Source organism: Punctularia strigosozonata (assembly GCF_000264995.1).
Source record: "Punctularia strigosozonata HHB-11173 SS5 unplaced genomic scaffold PUNSTscaffold_4, whole genome shotgun sequence".
Classification (NCBI taxonomy): Eukaryota; Fungi; Basidiomycota; class Agaricomycetes; order Corticiales; family Punctulariaceae; genus Punctularia; species Punctularia strigosozonata.
In genome coordinates, this window is record NW_006767436.1 from 111626 (window position 1) to 128922 (window position 17297).

General features: G+C 54.6%; 6 protein-coding genes across 6 annotated transcripts; 4 read left to right on the forward strand and 2 right to left on the reverse strand.

The window, feature by feature from the left end:
• The first annotated feature begins 2090 nt into the window (after positions 1-2090).
• On the forward strand, positions 2091-3691 carry PUNSTDRAFT_142260 (mitochondrial carrier). The gene is made up of 9 exons (XM_007381611.1): positions 2091-2188; positions 2242-2283; positions 2339-2390; positions 2449-2541; positions 2629-2869; positions 2933-3092; positions 3160-3272; positions 3330-3398; positions 3457-3691. Exons 1-9 carry the CDS (start codon positions 2158-2160, stop codon positions 3610-3612), a joined length of 957 nt encoding a protein of 318 aa, XP_007381673.1. The 5' UTR covers positions 2091-2157; the 3' UTR covers positions 3613-3691.
• A 523-nt stretch (positions 3692-4214) lies between these two features.
• Positions 4215-5888, forward strand: PUNSTDRAFT_132267 (uncharacterized protein; the record flags this gene model as incomplete). The annotated part of the gene is made up of 6 exons (XM_007381612.1): positions 4215-4466; positions 4517-4890; positions 4944-5136; positions 5185-5202; positions 5263-5592; positions 5649-5888. The coding sequence occupies 6 exons, from the start codon at positions 4215-4217 to the stop codon at positions 5886-5888; spliced, it is 1407 nt and encodes a 468-aa protein (XP_007381674.1).
• Positions 5889-6515: 627 nt separating this feature from the next.
• PUNSTDRAFT_132268 (mitochondrial acyl-CoA dehydrogenase) lies at positions 6516-7936 on the reverse strand (the record flags this gene model as incomplete). The annotated part of the gene is made up of 6 exons (XM_007381613.1): positions 6516-6590; positions 6645-7202; positions 7259-7414; positions 7475-7681; positions 7743-7843; positions 7900-7936. The coding sequence occupies 6 exons, from the start codon at positions 7934-7936 to the stop codon at positions 6516-6518; spliced, it is 1134 nt and encodes a 377-aa protein (XP_007381675.1).
• Positions 7937-8327: 391 nt separating this feature from the next.
• PUNSTDRAFT_142262 (uncharacterized protein) lies at positions 8328-9795 on the reverse strand. The gene is made up of 2 exons (XM_007381614.1): positions 9468-9795; positions 8328-9410 (listed from the first exon to the last, which is right to left on the reverse strand). Exons 1-2 carry the CDS (start codon positions 9779-9781, stop codon positions 8396-8398), a joined length of 1329 nt encoding a protein of 442 aa, XP_007381676.1. The 5' UTR covers positions 9782-9795; the 3' UTR covers positions 8328-8395.
• Positions 9796-10971: 1176 nt separating this feature from the next.
• PUNSTDRAFT_34056 (uncharacterized protein) lies at positions 10972-11658 on the forward strand (the record flags this gene model as incomplete). Its single annotated transcript, XM_007381615.1, has 3 exons — positions 10972-11044; positions 11109-11190; positions 11526-11658. Coding segments are annotated over 3 exons (288 nt in total), but the record flags the coding sequence as incomplete, so codon positions are not given.
• A 1952-nt stretch (positions 11659-13610) lies between these two features.
• Positions 13611-17139, forward strand: PUNSTDRAFT_50865 (20S proteasome subunit). Its single transcript, XM_007381616.1, has 16 exons — positions 13611-13733; positions 13796-13839; positions 13893-13987; positions 14049-14130; positions 14183-14338; positions 14440-14550; positions 14610-14716; positions 14784-15132; positions 15195-15527; positions 15581-15734; positions 15790-15989; positions 16043-16177; positions 16239-16322; positions 16378-16567; positions 16624-17022; positions 17074-17139. The coding sequence occupies exons 1-8, from the start codon at positions 13711-13713 to the stop codon at positions 14952-14954; spliced, it is 789 nt and encodes a 262-aa protein (XP_007381678.1). The 5' UTR covers positions 13611-13710; the 3' UTR covers positions 14955-15132; positions 15195-15527; positions 15581-15734; positions 15790-15989; positions 16043-16177; positions 16239-16322; positions 16378-16567; positions 16624-17022; positions 17074-17139.
• The last annotated feature ends 158 nt before the right edge of the window (positions 17140-17297 follow it).

Sequence of the window (17297 nt, forward strand, 5' to 3'; positions counted from 1 at the left end):
ATCTGGATGCAGCGGGTCAGCGGCGGTGTAGAAATAGCTAGAATATATAACAGAGCGAGTGCTGCGCGTGCGCGGTCCGGCCCGGGATCAGATAAAGCCGTTGCCAGAGTATATGCAAGAGAATCCCGCAGGAGGGAATGCTGCGAGGCGGGTCCCCAGCGGAAACACGGTACTTACTGCAGTATATGCGCGAGCGGCGGGATATATGCAGCCCCGATCTGGATGCAGCGGGTCGGCGGCGGTGTAGAGGTAGCTAAGATATATAACAAAGCGAGTGCTGCGCGTGCGCGGCCCATCCCGGGATCAGATAAAGCCGTTGCCAGAGTATATGCAAGAGAATCCCGCAGGTATGCCAGCCCCATGACGGATTTGAAGAGCCGCAGTGCAGAGGCGGTGTAGGTGTAGCTGAAGTATGCCACGAAGGGAACGCCGTGAATGCACGGAGGATTCCCCACAGCAGATGCAGCACTTACAAGAGTATATGCAAGAGATGGTGAAAAATATGCGAGCCAGGTGCCAAGAGTAAAGGAGGTGGCATAGGTGCAGCTGTAGTATGTGACGAAGGGAATGGCGGGTCCCCAGCGGAAACACGGTACTTACTGCAGTATATGCGCGAGCGGTGGGATATATGCAACCCCGATCTGGACGCAGCGGGTCGGCGGCAGTGTAGAGGTAGCCATAATATGTGACGAAGCGAGTGCTTGTCTGCCAGCGCGCTTAGAAGCTGTTGCTGCAGTATATAGTACAGGTATGATATCCCACGGCCAGCCGCATTTCATTTGGCTGCGCCAACGGTGCACATTTTGCTGTGGTTTATGGTCGAGATAAGCCATCGCATTTTATGCAAGACGCTTTTGTGGAAACTGCTGGCATACATCTACTGAAACAGTCACTAGGGCTGCCCTATGATGCGATCGGTACATGAGTACCGGCGAAGTAATATCAATGGAGGTAGAGCGGGACTGACAGCTTGGAACAGACTCAGTCAGGACGAAGCCGTGGGGACATAGCTTCCTAATCTTCCTGCCGAGCTACGGGAAGGTGAGAAGCGGCAAGGACGAGGCAAAAGCGTACACGATCACGCCCTGTAAGCCGGAGACAACGCCAATCTGGTAGGCGGACAAGCATCAGCGCATCGGGGTATCACGCGCGAGCGAAGAGTAGCCCGACCTGTGGATATGTAAACAGGATTCCTGTTTTCGCGGCATCAGCGTGAAGAGGTCGAACTAGCGTGGTATCCTCGGCAATCAACCGTACCCGAACCCATAGCTGATCAGGTCCAGGAAGTTCAGACATCAGTTCCCGCACCACAGAAAGACAAAAAGGACAGAACTCGGCGAGCATGCGTTCCGTCCGCTGGTATCATCCGGATCACGTCGTGAACGATTCCCGCTTTCGCGGATCTCAGCCGGGCACTTCCCGACGGGACCCATGCCCTCCACCACCTCCAAGCCTGCCAGGAAGCACCCCATAGTAGCGAAGAGCCGAAGATGGAGTCGAGAATGAGCCAAACGTCAGGGTCGTGACACCAGCACCCGCAGCAGTGCTCTTGGGTCCAGACAAACCTCGAACCGGCGCTCAACTACGAGTCCGTCATGAACGCACGCGAAGCAGCGAAGTTCAGAGCGATAGAGGGCCCTGTGGGAAGACGAAGTTGTTAGTGCGCTTGATGGACCAGCGGGAACGATGGATGGACATGTTTGGGTGCGGAGCGAGGACAGTAAGTCGCCCTTGGTCTTGGAGTAGCGGTAGGATACCGCTAGTGGAGTCTTTTAGTATGAATCGGTGAAGAGACCGAGGTGTTTGAACTGACCAAGTCCGAAAAGCAAGAATGCAATGTAAGTTACATAGATAACGGCGTTTGAAGCGGCTGCATAGTCCCAGCTGGTCAGACACCGTCAACGAACCGCGCATTGAAAGGCGGATGGCGTTCCAATTCTGTGAGCCTCTCTTGACTTTCAGCTTCTTGGATGCCTGGCTTCGTGTTATCGAGGTCGGAAGGCACAGAAAACCCGCTCTTCCAGCCTGTGGTGAAGTCCAAGGCCGCTGCATAACAAAGCCAAACATGGCATGGTCCCTTTCCCCCCTCACCGGCGTCACAGGCTTGTTACGAGTGTACTTCTCTGACCGATCTATCGACCGCAATAATTGGTATATATGAGCAATGTTGGGCAGCAATTGCTGTCAGGTCAGTCCGGATCAGATTTCCTGCGGTCAGCAATGTTGAAGTTGTTTCTCCAGGCGCGGCCTCAGGATTTGCTTCAACAGTCGCTCTTCAACCATGTGAGTAGAGTCGATACTCTCTGAGTCATGCACTCACCTACGGGATCATCACTAGTTGACTTCTTGAAGACACGAGTCCAACAGACCGATGGAACCCTGAAATCCAAGTACGTGCCTTCGCGCTCAATGTGACGAACTGCCGTGTTCTGATCTTCATGCATACAGAGCAGTGAAGAGCCCGCTCAAGATCACAAGACAGGTGATTGCGGAAAACGGGATATTGGAGTTATGGCGAGGGACGAATGCTACGCTCATCAGGTACGTATATGCCTGTGCGGTGTTTTCCCTTCCCCAACCCCCTCTCCCGGACGTTATGTGCTGACCCGATCTTCATCCCCCTTGTAGAAATGTCCCCGGAGTGGCGATTTACATGTCTGGCCTCACTCAAATACGGACATTCATGGCGTCGTCGCCCTACTTTGCCTCTGTGCAGAAACTTCGCTCAGGTTCTTCGTCACCTGCTCATTCCCATGCCTCTGTGCTACCCTCCCTGACTAGCGGCGGTAATCTCATTGCCGGAGCCGTGACTCGCGTCAGCGTCGGATTCGTACTTAACCCCTTCTCAGTGCTCAAAGCCCGTTACGAGGTACGCCATCGTCCTCGTTCTCAGCCGTCCGGCCCAGGCCTGATATGGAGGCTGATTTGACAGAGTAACATGTACGCGTACACGTCTCTGTCTGGTGCCTTGGTATCGATAGTGCGCGGCGGTCCCCGAGAACTCTTCCGGGGCTTCCTTGCGTCCGCGCTACGCGACGCGCCATATGCGGGCCTTTTCGTAGTGTTCTACGAAGGCATCAAGCGAGAAACATGTGAGTATATCATTCGATGCCAGTGAACGTTACTGGTCTCGCCCTCGTGGTGTCGAGCTGACCACAGCCTACCTTTTGCCACCAACGTCCTCCGTACTGTCGACCAGCGTGCACAGCATCTCCGCTGCGTCCGCGGGCGCAATCGCTACCATCCTCACGCATCCCTTTGACGTGATTAAGGTGAATACTTCGCCTTCCTTCATTGCATTCACGCTAGTGCTCACCTCGGCGTCGCAGACCAAGATTCAAGTACGGCAGGAAGACCGATACCAAGGTCTATGGACGACGACCAAGACGATATGGACGGTGTGCCTTATCTTGCATCTTATCATGCAATCATTGACTCATGGGGGCCTGATTATAGCAACGGGGTGTATTTGGCTTCCTTGACGGGGCCGCTCTCCGACTTTCGCGCAAGGTCCTCAGCTCTGCCATTGGCTGGGCGGTGTACGAGGGCATCCTGCTGTTCCAGGTCCGCATGGTCCACGCCAAAGAAGTCTACGGCAAATCTGCAGGCTAGATCACACACGTTTTGACTAACCACTACTAGTTTGTATGCTTGCATGGTAATACTAATGAACAGTGAACCTTCGCACCCCTTAATCTGATAAATCAATGGAAGTGTCCCAGATCACGTGGAAAGCTGCGGAAGCTGCAGTGTTCCGTCCTTCTTTGGCCCACGGCCTGCATGCAGCCTTCCCAACACGCCCTGTTTGCTATTGCGTAAGGACTCACATCATGTCAACGCTCCCCAGGACGGAGCATGTATCAGTAATATCGCTCTCACATTCAACTGCCATCCAAGCTATGATAATGACCGCCGCCATCGGAGTCTATCGCGAGAGTTGCGATAATTGTCTACCTTTGTGGAAGAAACATCACTCCAATTTACCGATAACAACGCATTGCCAGCGTTGACGACGCTCATTGGTGCCCCTGGAGATTTGAGGAAACCATCACGACAGCTTCGTAGACACTCTGTGCCGTCCTCGACCAACACCACCCTGAAGCACATGTACAGCCTTCCCGCACAGTCGTGTCAAGAGCTGCATATTTCACGCTCGTATAAATCGCTGGCTCTTCCCCGGCATATGGTCGACATTGTGTCTGCTGGTATTCACCATGAGCGACGACCTCCCGGCGTACTCGGGTGCTCAATCCCAACAACATCCTTCTGCAGCCGCACGACGAGAACTCGTCTCCCACGAAGTTCATATCGAAGATGGCAAAGGCAGCCCTTGGTTCACGTTGAAATTGCGTAGTCGCGCACGCGATGCCAAGTTCGTGCCCGAGTTCTGGGAAGGCGACACGATTACAGGCTCCGTCGAGCTCGACCTTCAGAAACCCGACGCTATAGTTGCGATCACTGTTTCGGTCAGTCAAATGCTGAGATTATCTACACTTCTCATCGACGCAGATACTAGATTATGGGCGTCGCGATACTTCCTAAGTGGGCGTCCGGACCCTCGCTCCACTTCCACAGAGAAACGTACACATTATGGAGAGCAGAACAAGACGATCTCAACCCACCTGGCTTCAATCCCTCCGCAGTATCTAGTACGCCAGCTTCCAAGAAATCACTCAAGCTTGTTGGCCAGTACACGTTTCCTTTCTCCTTCAAGCTACCGCGCGAGGTTACGTATACCCTCCCCAAGACCATCGCCCACAAAGCTGGCGATGATGGGACGCCGAAGACGTATCGCATGCCACCTACATGCGAAGACGTAGGCGGCCAATTTTCGATTTACTATCACCTTGAGGTCCACGTGCAGCGTGGAAGGTTCAGGATAGATACACGGTTTGCTATGCAAATACGCACAATCACAAGCGGAGGATCTCATACGTGGACAGGTTGAACCAGCACTTCGTCTATCACCCGAAATCTCAGCCCAGTCCACCCTCTGAATTGCGTCAGCTGGTCTATCAGGAGAACGCGGATGCTCTCATAGGCCCTATGGGTGATCGCGACGGTTGGCTAGACGTAGATGCGATAACTGTCAACGGTATGCTTTTCGGAAAGCAGAAGGTTCAAGTACGATGCACGGTACGTGCTTCACTCACCGTGTATACTAAATCTGACATCGGTATCCAGCTATCTCTCGCAAAGCCTGTAAGCGGTTTGTGCCAGATATGACTTCCCAGCTGATCACACGCTATCGGGTCCTGCTAGCTTTGCTACACGCGGAGCACACCGATACCCCTTTCACTGCGCATCCAATGCGAAGACGACACGGCTTTGGACCTTTTCGCTCAGCCGGAAGCACCACGCGTGTGTCTCATAAGGCGCCAAACGTGCAATCCTCGTGTGCAAGGGAACGTCAACGAAGCGGATAAGAGTACGGATGCCAGTTACCTTGTTATCAAAGATATCTTGGCGGAAGCGAGTTGGTGGCCAGACCGTGGAGCGCACAACGCTGCCAACGAGCGCGCTCTCCAAGGGGAGATCAAAATTCCGGTTGACGTTCGACCCACAACTTACTTCGCCATTTTGAGCATTACTGTAAGTTAGACCGTGTCAGCCATACCATGCCCGGAAGCGCTGACTTACACAACTAGTATGCTGTCGTCGTACAGCCGTTCTCGGTGCCGGGCTTCTCTCCCGAACCGTCCACGTCGGACAGGAAGAGCATACTGACTCCGACGATTCCCACCTTGTCTTCGTCAGAGGTTGAAATCGCTACGTCCTACGCGAACGGCCCAAGGCCCAAGGCATTCACACCTCCGGGCTACGACGCACTCCGGAAGGTGGCTCCCGATCGAACCAATCTTGGCATATACGGTTCAGGAGGTCTCTAGAAGAAGGCCCATTCACCGCCGTCAATATCGGCAATTGTGCCATGGTATGGATCTAATCAAGACCATCTACGTAAATAAATACACCGTTCTATGAGTAATCCTTCTTGATGAAGTCGGCGAGAGTGTTGAATGAATTTTGTTCGAAGCGCATCAATAATGCCCTGTAGAGGCACCCTCAAAGCGGGAGGTAACTCTTTCCTGATTTAGATGTACGATCTTGGAGCCTCTCCGGTACTTCTGGGTGGCAGTCGGTGCCGGTCTACCTCGCGAGCCTAACGCCCGCCGACTGAATGACGGCGCCGCTGTCTTTTCTGACCAAGAACAGATCAGCGCCATTGTCGCCAATCGAGGACAAAAGCTGTTTGTGGACCTATTGGCGAGGCGAACGAGGGGTGACATAAAAGTCTGCTGACTTCGCCAGAGTGAATCACCGACCGCATGGTCGAACAAACCTTGCCATATTCCTGTAGCGGTGCCACCGCGGAGGTCATGCATGGCGGTCTCCAGAAAAGAGAAGGTTCAAGTATATCGAAGAGCATTTCCGGCCGTTCAGATATATCCACATTGTTTCTCTATCGAAGTTGATGGCCAGTGTGAATACATATACGTATACACATGCGTGTAATGTTATGAGTACTCCTTTTGGATGAATTTGGCGATGGTGTTGAGCTGAATATTTGAGGTGCCCTCATAAATAGCTCCCTGCAGTGACACTGTTGTCAGTGCTAGAAACCCAAAACTGAGAAACCAACGTACGATCTTCGAGTCCCTCCAGTACTTCTCGATGCCCGTTTCCCTCGTGAAGCCGACGCCGCCCGCCCATTCAATCGCGGCGCCGCTGACCTTCTGCGCGACGACGCTCGCCCACCACTTGGCCATCGCCGCCTCCTTCGTGAAGCTCAGCCCGTTCTCCTTTCGCCTCGCGGCGTTGTACGTCAGCAGCCTGGCCGTCTCGATCTCCGTCGCCGCGGCCGCGATCTGGTGCTGCATCGCTTGGAAGGTCCCGATCGGCTGCCCGAATTGCTTGCGCTCGTACGTGTAGGGTACGGCCTTGGCGAACGCCCCCTGCGCGAGCCCGACCATCTGCGCCGCGATGCCGACCCGGCCCTCGTTGAGGATCTCGATCGCAATCTTGTAACCCTGGCCGACCTGACCGATCACGTTCTCCTCTGGGACACGGAGGTCGTCGAAGTTGAGCGTGCACGTAGACGAGGCGCGGATGCCGAGCTTCTGCTCTTTCTTGGCTATTTGGATCCCCATGTCCTTCGTCGCGACGAAGCAGGTGATGCCCTTGTACCCTTTCGAGGGGTCCACCTGAATAAATACCCACTTGATTGATGCAAGTATGGAGTGACAGCGTAGATACTGACATTAGCGAATATCAGGAAGATCTCGGCCTCGTAAGAATTTGTAATCCACATCTTGGAGCCGTTGATGACCCAGTCGCTGCCATCCTTCTTCGCTCGTGTTTGCAAAGCGAACGCATCCGATCCGGAAGCAGGTTCGGAGAGACAGAACGAGCCGAGCTAGCATAATGGATGTTCGGTCAAGTCAAAACGAATCGGGAGTGTATAGGATAAGCGTACCTTGTTCTCTGATAGTTGAGGCAACCACTTCTCCTGTTGTTCCTTCGTAGCGTACTTGCGGAATATCGTGTTCACGAGGGTATTGTGCACGTCGCATAGTACTGAGACGGAAGGATCAACTTTCGCGAGCTCTTCTATGGCGATGATTGCGGAGGTGAACGAGGATTCGGCTCCGCCTAGATCCGCAGGGGTTTCTATCCCCATCAACTGTGCATTGGAATTAGTCTCGGAACCACTGAGAGAACAATACCCCGAGTTGTGAGCTTACCCCTTGCTCGAAGAGGCCCCTGATGATCTCGGGGTCCATCATCTCCTGCTCGTCCATTTCCCGGACCTTAGGACCAACGACTTCAGTCGCGAACCGTGAGACTTGACATTACAGGCCTATTAGCCCAGAGCATGTCACAGTATAGTTGAAGCCTCACCAGATTCCCGAAGCATCTGCTCCTCGTCCGTCAACATATCGAGTGACGGGAAGACCGACCCCTCAGAACATCTTGCCGAGGACGAGAACGGTCGCAGAACGCGCCTGGCCGTTGCTCGCGAGCATACCGCGGCGCCAGAGTGAGTCAATGAAGCAGGTTTGACGGAGCGAACGGCTGAGCGCAACATCGTCGTAGAGAGCGAGAAGAATGGATTATGGTCAACGACGCAAGCGGTTTTCAGTGCGGGGTGACGATCCGGAGCTCGCGGGGTAAATCACATGCTTGTGTGTCAAAGGTTATATGTAGCCGGAGACAAACGGACCTGACCACAACAATTCAGGTCAACTTGCTTCAAGCACAACGTTGCATGAATTCCTCCAAGCCGTTCAATGTGATGTGGCGATGTTGGGAAGGAACCAATAAGCCGTAAAAGCTTCCCCTTGGTTATGGTAGATACATGGTACGAATCATAAATATCGTCGTCGTCGTCGTCGATTCAAGAACGTTGCCCGTGGACCGGGCATGCCTTAGCTGGGGGCGGGCGAGACGCCTCCCGAAACACGTCGATGCTCTGCTGCACCTCCTGCAGCCGCTTCATGTACTCCCCACGCAGCCTTTCCAGCCTGCGCTCGCACGCCTGCACGAGGTCGAGCCGGAGCGCGACCTCCTGGACGGAGTCGCCTTCCATTCGTAGCGCCGCCTGCGAGTGATCGACCTCGCGGTCGCACTCCTCGTGGATTGCAACCATCCTTCGAAGGTTGTCGACCATCCGGTCCATGTCGATGTTCGGGTGGGGAGGCAGGTCCGCGACGAGCTTCTCGAGCTCGATGAGCGGGCTCGGCGGCGCGGTGCGCTTGGTGCGCCGGAGGCAGAAGGGATCGATGCAGCCCGTGCTGACGCAGGTGTGCACGCCAGCGCTTGCGCTCGGGTGTTTTCGGACGGGGAGCGGAGAAGACGGCGGGGCGAGTTCCAGAGGCGGCGCCAGGGAGGGGTTGGACGACGCCGCGTGCCCAGGAGGAGCGGCCTTCCCTTTAGCCTTCTTCGGCTTCTTCTTCCTCTTCTTCGGAGAACGCGTCAACGCGTCTGCGTCGACCTGGTTGGGCTCAGGGTCGCGAGTGGTCCCGCCAATTTGCAACGAGGACGATTCGAAATGGATCGGGGAAGGCGGGGACGAGGCATGGGAATCCGATGAAGGGCTCGAGGCGCGCCGTATCGATTGATCGTAGGACGTGGGCGGCGCGTCCAGGGGCATGTCAAATGTCTCTGGAATTGGAATTGCGTGGGACCTGGGAGAGTAAGATTCCTTGTACGTATCCATCGAAGGGGCGGGATATGCATGGGGCTCCTGGAGGGACATGGCGTGGTTATGCGGGCGTGGACTGGACTCTTCGCCGGCGGCTATCCATACCCTGCGTTCGTAGTCGACCAAGAAGTCCAAGAGGGTCAATTCGACGCGGTGTTTGACCTCGGTGAGAAGCTTGATGTTCGTATCGTTCGCGTCCGTCGCGATGCTGCATGTCAAATAGTGGATCAACGTAACCCAGCGTAATCTGACGGAGTGCGCGTACCATATGTTCGCCTCCACTATGGTACTGTGGGTATTTCGACTCCGTGGCTGCGGGGCGGGATTTGGGCCACCGTTCGTCGGCTGAGGTTCGTCAGGTACATAGATCGGTTTATGCCTGCCGCCAACCCTATTGGCGCGAGGTAGCATTCGATTCAATGTTCGAGTTTCCACGCTCTCCGTCATCTCTCCAGCCTGGTTTGAACGAGACGGCACGAGTGGTTGTGTATGGTCATACGACGGCGCGTCTCCGCCAAGGTCGTCATCATACGACCCACCCTCCTCGTTGCTCGTCTGATGGCTGCTCAGGATCGACATGCAAGACTAGGTTTGAAAGCGAGGGTCACTGACAGAGGTGCGCGAGCGGGCGACGGCCGGGGTGGTCGTGGATGGCGGTGGAGATGCATTGGGCGCTGCCGCACGCACAGGCTTCAACTGCCACCACCATGATCCTCTTTGCTCGCCCACACTGCCGAACAGCGTGTACTTGCGCAATCAACGGAAAGCTGCTGTCTCCTAATGAAAGATAAAAGATGATTGGACGCCGTTGCTCTCATTGTTGGATGCATCACTGTTACGGCATCGTACCCGCCGCTGATACTGCACACCGTGTCGGACTCTCTACTTAACCAAGCTCTCACAAGTCCAGCTTTCCTAGTGCCAGAAATACTTAGGCATTCAAGTGGTATCTCAGCGTCGACAAGATCGCGACAGATGTCACCATCCCGTGAAGTGTCATTGGACCGCGTCGCCTTCAGTAACACAACCTCAATCGTGTTCAATGCACTTCAGCAACGCGGCTGTCAGGACTCAGTCGAATCAGACCGTGGGCATGAATCACCACGCGTGCACTTCCGTGTGGGCCGCTCCTGCGTGTTGATTCTGCCGTCATCCACTTACCCAGCAATCCTGCCGCGGATAAAGTCATCCGCGTTGCGAACTGAGCCTACTTATTGTGTCTGCGCGCGCGAAGTTGCTCCGCCGGCTTCCTACACGATAGATCTGGGTTTCGCGGCGATGCGGATTGACCCATCACTTACACATTGACGGCGTATCCACAAATAGATATTTCCTCAGGATGAAAGGCATGGACGGGACGCGATAGTTCGCTCCAAGGGGAAACAATCCAGTAATTCATCGCCGCCGAACGGGAAATACTGCATTGCATGTCGGTATGTCATGATAGCGGGTTCAACGGAAGAAGAGCAATGGAGTACGCTACAGAATGCAGCTTATATAGCACTCGAATTATATTTCGGAAAGCATGGTCGCATCGAAAGGACATCCCAATGGCCCAGCTTGATCCAGAAAATAAGCTGAGGTTGTAGCCCAAGGACTTCCGATCCTAACAATGCCAAACACGATGCTCAGCCACCGCACTAACACATGTGACGTTACCGGCTCTCCGAAACCATCCGTTACAGAACGTGCATCGTTTGCAGTACGACTTACTGTCTTGCACATATCTCAATTTCTTCCTTGCTACTGCATCAATTAAGCTCGACGACATGCGCCCAGCCGCCCGCCTATTACAGCACAAGCCTCTGATCCATTTCATTGGCAAGCGGCAATGGCCATCAAGTACGCACGCACAATCCGAACACCCCGTCATGTTGTCGGCAACTGACTCGGGTCGTATGAACAGCGCCGGAGGCCCCACATGCTCACCCTTTTGCGCCGGCGGAGGTGCAAAAGGCTTTTGGTGATTTCGTGAAAAAGGTGGACGCGTCAGGTACGTGTCGCAAACGCATGTTCCCCGCATTGCCTGTTCTCCCTTTCGCCACGTACACACTTCTACGTTGCTCCGCGCCGTCACTTCACTATCACGATCATTCCCAAGCTCTATGTACTTGTCCTGCTTTCGACCCCACGGGACGTTCATGCGTCGGACGGGCAGGTTGGCTTCGGAGGGTCGAGGCTGCGTAAGACCCGCTTCCCCCGTGCGGCAGTCTCTACCTAGTGGTGCTTCAATGTTGGCTCTGCTGTTCTTCCTACTGATGCCGAGTCATGGGATCAACACACCTCTCACGATCCGCTGCTGATCGAACTCAACAGGGTCGAGCGCGCAATCGTCGTCGACTCCCAAGCAGGAAACGTCAAACAACCGCGCGTTCCAGAACTTTTGGGAAGCTCCGTCGCATCTCTGGAGTCCGAGAGTTCACCAATTAGACGACCGTGAAGTAGACGCGATCATGGTTAGTCTCCTCACTACCCCGGCCTGTTGCCGATGGTCAAATAGCCGTGATTCGATGCTGATTTCTGTTGCTCTAGACGGGCGGAGCGTCCATGTGGTAGCGATTTTACAAGACAACCGTTGTAACGCTACTAGTCTATTTATCTCACACTGTCCACCCACATCTTCGAGGGGCCGCCTAGTCCCGGCCCGGTCCAGTACCCACTCTGAGAAGATAGAAGGAAAGAGTCGCCTTCTGCCATCCTGTTCTATTCGTATTTGCAGAACGCGCTCGTTCTGCACTGACAATCCACAGACTCGATGAAACCCGATATACCCGGGCGCATGTTGTCGCAGAGAACGTTTTCGTCTTCGAAAGGAAGGGGCGATCGATTCGGAATGGCGCTTTCAATACCAATATGAAGTAATCAACGACGCCGGCTCGTGATCCTCCGAACCGATCTTGCGCCGTGTCGGCGAGTAATCCTCAAAGAGGATCCTAGAGATAACGAACAGCCCTATTAATACGCATCTCGCGCAGGGTGATTCAATCGAAAGGGGCTTCTTTACCTCTCCGATCCTCCGAGAGATGCGTCCAGGGGTAGCGGCGGATGCCCGATTCGAACGTTCGCGATGGGGTTAATGGCCACGGAAGAACGGGAAACGCGTCTGCGGAGAGGGCGGCGAGGCGGGCTGAGTGAGGCGGAAAGCATATTAGCGAGAAGCTCGCCATGGGGAAAACCGTGTTCGATCGTGCCTGTGTAGATATGGTCGCGTTTCGCAGCGTTTGGGTGCTGGAGACCTGCCATACGACGACGACTGGAGAACGCGACGGGGGGCGAGGTATAGAGCTGTGGTGTTTCGTCGGGTGAAACTGAACGCGAGGCCTCGGAATGCATGGGCGAACCGTGGCGAGGACGTTGGGTGACGACGATTTCGCTATAACCAAGGCAGCTCAGAGGTAATATGATCGGCATGGCTGCTACTTGTTGTTTACGGAGAATCTCGAAGATTGGGTTGGGGATTGGTCGAGGTCTGCAGCTTATATATATACTCGGCCGCCTAAGCAGCGCACGCCGGATAGCGTACGGAGCAGGCTTAACCGAGAGAACGGGCTTCGGCGGCGGATTGGGCCCCGCTCGCGGCGGTGCACATCACATCATAAGCACAAGCACCGATGCAGTTGTGATCTGTAAGTAATCCTTCGTCGTGCCCGAGGGGTAGGTGGGCACCGGAACGGTGGCCCACGGTGAGGCCCAAGTCCGGCGTTACACCCGAGAACCGAGCAGTTCCACTTCAAGTCGAATACTATCAAGATGGCGTCGTTAGGAAGCCGTTGGTCGGAAGTCGGTCGATCCACTCATTCCCGGTATCTTGCGCTCCCGACTTCGGGTGCCGTGTGTCGGGTCGATACACCACGTCGTCATCGAGCGTATGCGCAGCATACACGCGCGATGTTCGGCATGTTTGGCGGCTTATGACAGATATGTTGCAGTATATGTTCCCAGCAGACGTCGACAGCAAAGCGCAGATAGTTGCACCTCACGCCAAGGCAAAATCTCCGTTCGATCTGCGACGCGCCAAGGCTCGCAGCTGGTTGCAAGCAAGGATTCCCGACTCCGAATCGGCTTGATTGACGCCCGAGCACCCTTCTAGTGTTGTTGCGGCGCAGTTTCAGGGTGATGATTCGTCTCAAGCGATGGGAGCAAAAATGATATGGGCGAATTGCGTAATCGCATTGTTGACGGAACCAACAGGTTTATCGATTTCCGCGGCAGCTGAGACGTTTCGTATCCCCGCACTGAAAGGCCGTCGATGAAATCTGGATAGCTATGACGACAGTGTCGCGCAGCGGGAACAAATACGAAAAAAAAAAACCCCTACGGAGGAGGAGATTAAGTCAAGGTTTACAGGCGCTTACTCGGGTGACGCGTCGCAGGTACGGGCGCCTATTCCACCTCGCGTCTCCCATTACGCGTTCACCTCTTGGGTATCCATCTTCCTCCACGTCCTTCTTCCCGCTTGTCTGGTGTAACCTTGGGCGAAAACCGGACGTACAGGACTTGGCTGCAAAATGTCGCGCACATCTTACGACAGGTGCCTTTCGATAAAGTCGGCTTCTGCTCGAGATGATCGGTTAACTGTTGGACTACCCCCAGATATCTCACTGTCTTCTCTCCGGAAGGTCGCCTGTATCAAGTTGGTACGACGAGGAATCATACTATTGCTTTACTGGTCTGATCCATGTTTGCCTAGAATACGCCTTCAAGGCGATCTCCGGGTCCGGCCACACTGCGATCGCGGTACGGGGCAAGGACACGGCGGTGGTGATCACACAGAAGAAAGTCCCGGTGATTTCCCAGCCGTACACATAGATTCCTATCTTTTGGCTAACGTACCCGCTACCCGTAGGACAAGCTTCTTGACGCGGACACGGTCACCCATTTGTTCAGCATCACGCCAACGATAGGAGCTGTTATGACAGGACTGATCGGTATGTTCCATGTGTGTTCGAAGTCTGCAGCTCTCTCAAATGGTTGATGCAGCCGACGCTCGTGCACAAGTGGCCCGAGCGCGGTCTGAAGCGGCTGATTTCCGATACAAGTACGGCTACGAGATAACGCCCGACGCTCTCGCCCGCAGGTTGGCCAACATCAACCAAGTATACACGCAGCGTGCTGCCATGCGACCACTGGGTATATGTACGTGTTGTCTTCCATCGTAACGCCCACCAGGCATCTCGTGCCGGAGTTCGCCGTTTCCATGCGACTTGTTCCCCGCGTTGACCAGCATATCCCATCAGCGATGATTCTCATCGGAAACGATCCCGAATATGGACCCCAATGCTTCAAGCTCGACCCCGCGGGCTACTTCGTCGGCTTCCATGCCGCGTCGGCCGGACAGAAACAACAAGGTTAATGTCGTCACAAGGTTTCATGCCGATGGCTCTAACGCTAACGCACGACCCCACAGAGGCGATGAATCACCTTGAGAAGAAGTGGAAGAAGCTCGACAATGGCCGAGGAGCGGACGACGCTGCCGCTGCCGGGAAGACGCTGGGCAAGGCCGACGTGATCGAGGTATGTGCTCGACACCCTCTCTCGCAACCACGAACACTTCGTTGAGTACGCATCTATACCCATTCAGATCGCGATCGAGGCCATGTCGAGCGTCCACGCGACCGATTACAAGCCCGGAGAGATTGAAATTGGCATAGTCTCAACAGCCGACGATGAGGGCAAGGGTGCGGGCAAGTGGCGCGTGTTGGACGAGGATGAGGTCGAGCGCTGGTTACTGGCATACGCGGAGAAGGACTAGTAAATCTACGGTGTACTTCGTTCTGTTTCTATTCATGACTACGCTCCTCCTAGGATTTATTGTGTTTCCAGATGTCTCGATCTCGTGCAGATCCCGATCAGTCCCTACGGCGAATCGTCTTCGGGACCATGAACCAGAATATGGCCTGAGCACACAACAGAGCTACCACGGTCGGTTCCTACGACACGTCAGCTGATCAGCAAAACCTGGGAGACCTTCATGATGTTCGAAAAGACTGACTACGACCCATATCCCCTTCCTCGTACTGATGAGCCCGATGAGTAACGGGAAGAACGCCGACCCGCTCTGACCGACGCTACTGATGAACGCGAACGCCTCTGCGTGCATGGCACGCGGAAGCAACCGTCCGGCGGTAGTGACAACCGCCGCGTAGAACGTCGAGATCGCAAGGCCGACAATAGCGGTGGCCACTGCCGTGGTCGCGAGTAGCGGTACGAGCCATGCAATGAGTTCCATCGCGAGGGCTAGAGCCAAGTACACGAACACGGCGGAGCGTTCTCCGATGAACATGTTCAAGGCCGGGAGCAGGATACGACCAACAGCGATTCCTAGGTATTGTAATCAGATCAAGTAAGAGGAGTGAATCGGCATGAATGATCACCGAGGTAGAACGAGGATGTCACCCAAGAAGCGCTCTGGGGACTGCCGTTGCGAACGTCGCGCACATACGACACGGTCCAACCTCCTCTGCAAATCCTTGATTAAGTCACGTCTGGCGATGTGACGAAGAGAACAACAACTCGCATCGAATCCTCAGCTCTGAAGGGGTCCGACGAAATTCAGCTCCATTCCATGCGAGCGGGAATCTTCTTACCCAACATAACACATCAGGAACAAAGACAGTATCCAAACTGTGGGATTGCTAATCGTCCGCCTCAAGCCTGCCTTCGGAGGCGAAGATGACTCCAATTCAGACGGATCCCGAGGCAGCGCTTGTAACTTGTGAAAGGCCGCGAAGACCAGAGCTAACACGGGGATGTTCATGCCGACGTTCGTCAGATAAAACACATGATACTAAGTGGTCGATTGTGAATACTAATAAGAAGCTTGTAGGCATGCTCACTTACTGGAGCCCCTGATGTTACCATCGCAGTTGCCACTAATGGGCTCGCAAATGCACCAAGACCAAAGATACCGTGAAGGACGCCGGTATATAACAGAGGCTTGCGGAGCAGTGCGAAATATGCATGGAACAGGCCAAGCTGGGAGGCCAAAAGCAATGTCAGTAGCAGGTTCCATATATAATGGCGCATACCAACTCACTTGAGTAGAGAACCCGAACCCGACGATCAGGAACCCGAAGCACATGAGACCGAAGCTCTTCTGTTGCGAGCCATTGATTATGTTCTGCTCCGACGGTCCGTCAGCAACTTTAACGGTGACTACATATCAAGGAACCCACTCCTGCAAGCTGGACGCCGACAGCCACGGCCAGCGAATGTCCATAGCCGAGACGCCTGCCAAGGACTCCTGTGGTGATAGCAGCGCCAACGTAACCAAAGAACGCCGAAATGAAAAGCAAGGAAGCTTTAGCATAGCTCAGCCCATAAGCGCGCTCTATATACGGGAGCAGAGCGCCCGTGGAACCTCCACTAAGTATACACCTCGTTGTCAATGACGGGCATGAGATGTAACAGTGACCACTCACTTCCACCCTGCGAGAAAAAGGGCAGCAAACGCAGCGGCCAGGCGCAACCGACGTAACGATGCGCTTTCAGGGACCCCACGGTGTTCTTCGCCAGCCTGCAGGGCAGGGTCGTGGTTGGTGGAAGTGGAGGAACTGGCGACACCAGAGTTTAGGTTCGGGGCGGTGCCGTACTGTATTACTGGAAGAGCGTCCACTCCCGAGGAATCGCCAACGGCTTCGATAACTTCCTTCTTCGGTACTTCACCAACAGGATCAACGAAATCCGTCGGAACTGCAGGCAAGCCTGCAGGTATGTCGGCGGCAACGATGGCTCTCACGTCAAGAACTCGGAAAGGAATGGCGTCCATCACCGTACGCGGGGCAAAGGTGCTGGCGGTCTGCCGTGCGGGGGAGGGGGTGCTGAACTGGGTCAACGTTCAAGCCAAAGCACGAGGCTTTATCCTTGCTTACAACTACTTGTGTCTGCCTTTACGTCCAGGCTAGGGTCATAGCGGGCCGCTTGCTCGGAGCCGAAATCCGGCCAGTGGGCTTTATCTGGAAAGCAGAGATAACCTAACTCGCCAATAGCCTATGAGTTCATATCGATTGGCACAGAGCAAGAAAATGTCCGTGCCAGTATATAGATGCGAAGGATGCGAAGGCAACGGAAGCCTGACATCTGAGGTGGAAGTTGT

What these genes read in the sequence shown, in the direction of transcription:
- PUNSTDRAFT_142260 (XM_007381611.1), top strand. Translation starts at nt 2,158, where the DNA reads ATGAGCAATGTTGGGCAGCAATTGCTGTCAG. An exon ending in TGCTCAAAGCCCGTTACGAG is followed by an intron (nt 2,870 to 2,932) that starts GTACGCCATCGT and finishes CTGATTTGACAG; the next exon opens with AGTAACATGTACGCGTACAC. An exon ending in CGACCAAGACGATATGGACG is followed by an intron (nt 3,399 to 3,456) that starts GTGTGCCTTATC and finishes GCCTGATTATAG; the next exon opens with CAACGGGGTGTATTTGGCTT.
- PUNSTDRAFT_50865 (XM_007381616.1), top strand. Translation starts at nt 13,711, where the DNA reads ATGTCGCGCACATCTTACGACAG. An exon ending in TCGCGCACATCTTACGACAG is followed by an intron (nt 13,734 to 13,795) that starts GTGCCTTTCGAT and finishes GACTACCCCCAG; the next exon opens with ATATCTCACTGTCTTCTCTC. An exon ending in AGGTCGCCTGTATCAAGTTG is followed by an intron (nt 13,840 to 13,892) that starts GTACGACGAGGA and finishes ATGTTTGCCTAG; the next exon opens with AATACGCCTTCAAGGCGATC.
- PUNSTDRAFT_142262 (XM_007381614.1), bottom strand. Translation starts at nt 9,781, where the DNA reads ATGTCGATCCTGAGCAGCCATCAGACGAGCAACGAGGAGGGTGGGTCG. An exon ending in ATAGTGGAGGCGAACATATG is followed by an intron (nt 9,411 to 9,467) that starts GTACGCGCACTC and finishes TTTGACATGCAG; the next exon opens with CATCGCGACGGACGCGAACG.